This window comes from Pterocles gutturalis, unplaced genomic scaffold (genome assembly GCF_000699245.1).
Source record: "Pterocles gutturalis isolate BGI_N339 unplaced genomic scaffold, ASM69924v1 scaffold41879, whole genome shotgun sequence".
In the NCBI taxonomy this organism is placed as follows: domain Eukaryota; kingdom Metazoa; phylum Chordata; class Aves; order Pterocliformes; family Pteroclidae; genus Pterocles; species Pterocles gutturalis.
In genome coordinates this window covers 3,085-9,275 of record NW_010132193.1, presented here as the reverse complement: position 1 = coordinate 9,275, position 6,191 = coordinate 3,085, and the positions used below count along the sequence as shown (strand labels likewise).

Below are 6,191 nucleotides of genomic sequence, written 5' to 3'. Positions count from 1 at the left end.
GCAGGAATGTTTAAAATAACAGATGTTACAATAGACAGCAAGTTAAATATGAGTGTACTAGGTGAAGTTCCTCAGCTTAGCTTTCACAAATAAAAGTACACATTCTAAAAATAAAACTATCCTTCTGAAGAAGACACTTACATGATGGCCAAGCTGGTCTCATTATTATTTTATAGACATATATATATATATATAGACACACATGAAAACCAAAATGTGAATACCATAGTAAGGGGCACTACGTAAAAGCCCACAGTAAACACAATACAATGGGACATGGGAGGGGAAAAAAGGCAAAAAGCAGGTTTGCAGCAGAAAATCAAAGTCTTTTATCCTGTGAAATGAAGGTCCGACAAAAATACTCCATGCCCCCGGATATCTGTGAGGATCTGCAAATACAAACAAGTCAAAAGGAGTTCGAAGAACTGCAACAGAAAAGTAACCTACCAGAAAATAAAGATGAGGAGTTAAGTGTCCCTGACATGGCTGAGGGAAGATGGGAGGGTGACAGGTCAACGCCTGCAGCCTCCACAGGAGCGCCAGGCTCCAAAAGAGAGAATTAAGTCATCCTGAGCACTGGAGTCTATCACAAGAGTCAGATACAATTGCACACGGGAAAACTAATGTGAACAGGAAAAAAAAATTATGTCTATTTGCAGCTTGCAGAATAAATGTCAAGGGAAGAGGTGGAACATCGCTTGGACTGTAAAACCTGTATGGACAAAACACAGACTATCAAGGCATGATAAAAATCCCTCCTTTTCCTGGGCAGGCAGAAAGCATGACTACTCCTTCCCTTCACTCTACAAGCACAGCAAACCAAAACCTTCATAAGCTAATAACCACACACTACAACTGCATTGTAGACATATGCCAAAATCAGCCTTCCTTTCACACTAATTCCCTATGTGGTTAGCTAAGGAAAGGGCTCCTGGAGCATTTGATGGTGAGCCCCTGACCCTCCTTAGCAGCAGGTTTATCATCTAAGTGTAGGTCGGGCTGTTCAGAGAGACCGGTATCTGTTTTGCAGACGATGATTTGTCTTGTATCACCCATGTCCCCTGTTCTAGCTGCCCGTGTGTCTAGTTTTAATACTCCATGTGCTACTCGCCACCTCCTCTGCTTTCTCCTCCATCTGCATCACTCAGCAGATCCCCAACGCGGTTGCAAAGTGGGTGCGAGGTGAGAGACAACTCCTACAAACCCTCTTAGGTTTTCCTACAGCACAAGGCCACGTGCCGCAATGAGATACTGGGAAGAAAAGGTTATGCTGTTTCAATACAAGATCCGGCATCTCATCTGCAAAGCTCATCTTGCTTTACACATCATTAGATGTTCTCAAATGCAGCTACACCAGTTTACAATAATTCAGAAAAACAGATGACCAAGGATTAGACTGGAGTACTCAGTACTGCAGGATGGGGCAGCTTAGCAGGCAAGAGGGTGATGCTGATGGGTAGAAGGCACACGATCAACTAATATCCCTGCTTCCTCTTAGACTAATTTTAGAATTCATGGTGAGTGTTTTTGGCTGAGGCTTGAGGTTTTTCTAACAGGGCAGAAACCCAACACAGCTCTTGAGATTGAGATGCTGGCTGACAGGCATGGTTTATCAGCCAGCCAACCCACCCTGCCCTGCAGAGGTTTCGCTGTGACTACACAGCGGCAAAGGGGAGTGATGCTGTCCTGCACCGCAGCCCAGGAGTGCACAGAAAATGAGTTCCAGGTGCCCCTGGAAGTCCTGCCTTTGTCTGGTCATGAATGAGATGTTTCTGGTTTATACTGCAATGCTTTTCCTTATTATTTGTCAAAATTTTTTTTTCCTATCTTTTTTGTGGCTAGATGTTGGGCAGTTACTTTTTCACTTCCACACCATCAGCTGTCCATTTCTAACACCACTATACCTCCATCTTTAGCAAACAGACCCATCACGACCAGCAGCCCTTCGGTGTAGTTTGCATTCATAGTCTTCATTTTCCTTTTCCTTTTCCTTTTCCACATGTAAACCTTACAGATCTTAAAATGAGTTCTCATTGACTTTTAATCTCACCGTCAACAACGTCAGGACGAGGCTGCACAATGGCCACTGTCAACTTGCAATCAATTATTTTTCCTTGGGAAAGGATGCTGACTACAGAAAAGCATCATCTCCCAAACAGAGAGAGAAGAACTGCAGTTTTGCATCCCTAGCCCAGGGAAGGGAACTTATTACCCGGCCAAAGCAATGTTAAGGTTTTTAGGAACCTTACATTAACAAAATTTAGCCTTTTTCCTTCCAGTCTTTTCTTCCCAAACAGTACTACCACCCTTGCCATGATGCTTAAGTGACTAATGCTTGGAGCCCTAAATTCAACCATGCTGTTTTTCAGCTGGTTTTCTTGCACATTTGTTTTCAGACTTCCCTCTGTTCCTGGAACTATAACAAAGATTAATTCCCAAGTCCCATTTACTTAATTTCAGTAACTTTACCCTCTGCAATTTCTAATTTTACCTACAAGTTACCCTTGCTGTCAAACCCTTAAAACGCTGTACCAGTCTGCCTCGACTGTGCAAATAGTTGACAGCCCCCTTACATTGTTTACTTCCTTCCCTCTGCAAAACTGGGGGACATTGCAGGGGATGAAAGCAGGACAGGCCAGCAGAGCCCACTGCTCCTAACACTCCCTGGTCTCCATTTGACTAATCTCTCTAGCATTGTCTGGAAGGACACCTGCTGCTTGTGAAAACAAAACCCACTGAGCTCTTACAATCCCAGCAGCAAAAAAACATGAATAGGCAAACATCAAACTAATTCAACAACAAACTAATTCAACAAGGTTTGTTCAGTTCTGGACTGCACATGTTTAGGTTTTTTATTTTAGATTATTATTGTCATTATCATCAGAGATACTGATTGAATTAGTTTTATATTTTGTAAAGAATCTGAAAGGTCACCAAAGTGACTGGAAAAAAGTCACAAAAATTTTAGCTGATTAAATGTGAAACTTAACCTTTTAAAATGAGTGAAATCTGAGTCTGAGAACAGTTACGGTACAGCACACAAAAGACCCCTTTCTACAAGGTATTCCTTAGCTCAGTAAAATTACAAATTCCTTTGCACAGCAGAAATGCTTTAGAGTTATGTCACACTTCAAGCATCACCTGTTTTTTTTAAGAAAAAGGGAGGCCTGAAACCATCCCTTATCTGCATAGCCACAGATGTAAACACCAGCAGGGCTGTTGGAATTTCAAGCACAATCAGTGAATCAGCACCAACAAAGTAACTGAGACACTAGGCGGGAAAGGGTACCAGGTCCAAAACCAGTCCAGGCTGAAGTACATGTTGTTAGGTACTGGAGGCATAATTAAAAACAAGTCTGAAAGTTCAGAGTAAACTTTTTCTTTCCAGCTACTTGTATACAACTTTACCTTAAAGAGTGTTTGGCTTTGTTGTTTCTAAGGTACTGATCCTACAAGCCGCCCAAAGGCCAACTGGCCGCAAGAGCAGCCCCATGTGCAAATTACTCCACTCTTTGCCTCACGTAGTATCTTTTCATCACCCTTAGCTTTGCACAGGTGCACATCAAGTGCAAAAAGCTTTGTGCTGCAGCCCAAATGCAAACTCTCTTCTAACATCAAGTGCTTTGGGATCTGTCTCCCAGGTTACCAGCCCTTCCACAGTCTACACAGACTTCATTTGAAGGTGAGAGAAGGAAAGCACCCACAGAAGAGCACGTAATGAAGTGAAAGTGCACGTGCGGGTAAAATGTCTGCTGCTGGAAGTGTGCCACAGATACGACATTTCCACTGTTCATCACATCTCTCCGTACCTCCTCAGTGGGATTTTTTTGTAAATCATTACATGCATGGGGCATAGGAATTTGGGGCAGCGGAAGAGCTAGCAATACCTTACCAATCCTTTCACCTCCGTATTCCTCACACAGAGATCTGTGAGGGTAATCTCTGCATAGCAGCAGGGGAAAGGCCCCATGAAATAACATGTATTCATCTGCTAGCAAAGACGTAGCTTCTGTTATCAAAGTATTTCCAAGTGCCTTTTTCACCCTTCATCCCATCCACACTAGCTCGACCCAAGGGTAGTTAAGACTTCACTGGGGCTTCTGCCGGTTGAGAAGGAAGCCTACCCTTTTAAATAAGGAGCTGCAAGAAAGCAACACCAGTCTGTCCACTCTCACATAGCAAGGCTGCAAAAAATGCACCTGATCCCTATGTGGTTGCTGCATCCTGCTAACATCCCCTGCACAGCCTCTTCTGGGACTGGATTTCCCAGTTGTGCCCCACAGCCCCTCTTTGCCCTGTGAGCTTCAAGAGCATCCTGATGTCTTCCCATCTCCCACAGAGGCTGCTCCAGCCACAGCCAGGCAAAGCACAGCACCAAGAAACTAAAGTGAATTGTCCACATTACATACAGCTTTTGCACCTCTGCCACCACTTCACAGAACTTCAAACCTGCTTTTCTTTCTTTAAGAAATGTAACGCCAAAGTATGCAAGTGGATGCAGTAGAAAGGGTCCATCACTCCCACTCACAGACAAAACCAGAGCAAAGACCCTACATCGGCTTAAGAAGAACAGGCACCTTCACAGGCCCACATCACTGTCCGGATGCTGGGAAGTGGTGAGGGAATGGTAAGTATTTATCTACAAATTACGGGCAAAACAGAGGGAGAGATGAATACGTACACAGGACCAATACAAAAGCACTTGCAGGGACTGCTTGCCAAAATGAAAACTGAACAATTTGGCATTGCCTTAAATGTTGCTGCTCACAATATTCTTAAAGAAAATTATGGGATATAAAACCCCTGGAATGCTCTGCAAAATTAGCAAGTTATTAGACCAGATGATACCAATTTGACTCTAACACAGCTTTTTTGTAATTCCAGAGTTAATAGCAATACTGTATGAACTGGTCCAAAACGTAAGCAGAGTACTTCCGGGACGCTCTGTAGCTTTTAGGCATTTCTGCATGTGTGGCCCTGCCTGTGAAGTTGGATGCAGGCAGGAGGAGGAAAAAGAAAGGGTGTAAGACCATCAGCACAGCAGGATACATAATTGGGTAGGGGCTTTTTGTGGTTTTTGGTTCTTTTTTTTTTTCAGTTTAAGGCACAAAAAAAGAAGTGCATTTGGTTTTGATGCCTCAAAACATCTTGTAGAGAAAATGGAAAATTATGAGTCAGTTTTTAAAATTTTTTTATTTAAGCAAGTGGCAGCCTGCCTGTACAGCCACTTCCAACATAGACCCAAATAGTTGTAAATCTTCCTGGAGGGAGATCTTCCCTTTCGTTCCAACAGTCAGACTTGCCACAATGTCTGCTCTAGAGGATTTTCTTGACCACCACCTGTTCCTCTTCCTTCAAGTGCATTAAGGAGAAAGGCTTTTCAGGCCAGGACTGTGGACTGGCAGCCACCCCACGGAGCTTAACATTCCTCATCCATTATTTCATTTCTCCTATCGTTTGTTAAGAGCTGGTAGCATATTGCCATACATCATAAAGCCCTTTATTAGAACTGCTCAGTCTAAAAACAGAGGGTACAGCTGTGCTGTAGGCTAGCATTCTGCAGAAATACCAAAGCTACAGCCAGCAAGCCCAGCATGCTAACAGAGGTAGCACGGCTATGGAAATAAGGAGCTCTGCATGATCTAATCTACCTTGTTTCTCCTGCCGAAGGCCACACTACCATGGCTCTCTTCGCAGACTTATGGCGGTCAAGATCTCTATTATGCATGTTAGTCATATAAAATACAGTGGCATATCACAGAAAGGTGAACTTAGACTATAAGCATTACAAGTACTAAAAGATTCCCTAGTTAAACAGTACTTGGACAGAAAATCTGCTTCCTTGTGTTAACGATTTTTTTCAGGCTTTCAGACGAAAGTGGACTTTGGAAAGAGAATGGAAGAAAATAGGTCTGGGATAGGAAAAGAAGCAAGTCAGATCAACCCCAAGACATAGGCTGGACAGACTGAACTACCATCACTGGATACTGGAGGCCCTTGGTGAGGGGTGAGAATGCTGGATCATAATTATCACCATTATGCAGTGCTGCAAGGATGCAGCAGGACAGATGAGGGGCTGAGCCCAGCAGAGTGTGGGATGTGCAGAGTTCCCTCAACATACAGGAAGGCTCTAAGCTACTCATAGATCAAACGTTGATTTGAACAGCTCTGCTCCAGATGGACCAAAGGGA

At 43.5% G+C, this 6,191-nt stretch overlaps 1 protein-coding gene across 1 annotated transcript in view; it reads right to left on the bottom strand.

Annotated features, from left to right (window-relative positions):
* Positions 1-1,056, bottom strand: part of LOC104467163 (zinc finger protein 516-like) — a 19,629-nt gene extending 18,573 nt beyond the window's left edge. Inside the window, exon 1 of the mRNA XM_010080828.1 lies at positions 960-1,056. Coding sequence (XP_010079130.1) covers positions 960-1,056 — 97 coding nt within the window. The remainder of the gene's footprint in view (positions 1-959) is intronic.
* Positions 1,057-6,191: the final 5,135 nt, after the last annotated feature.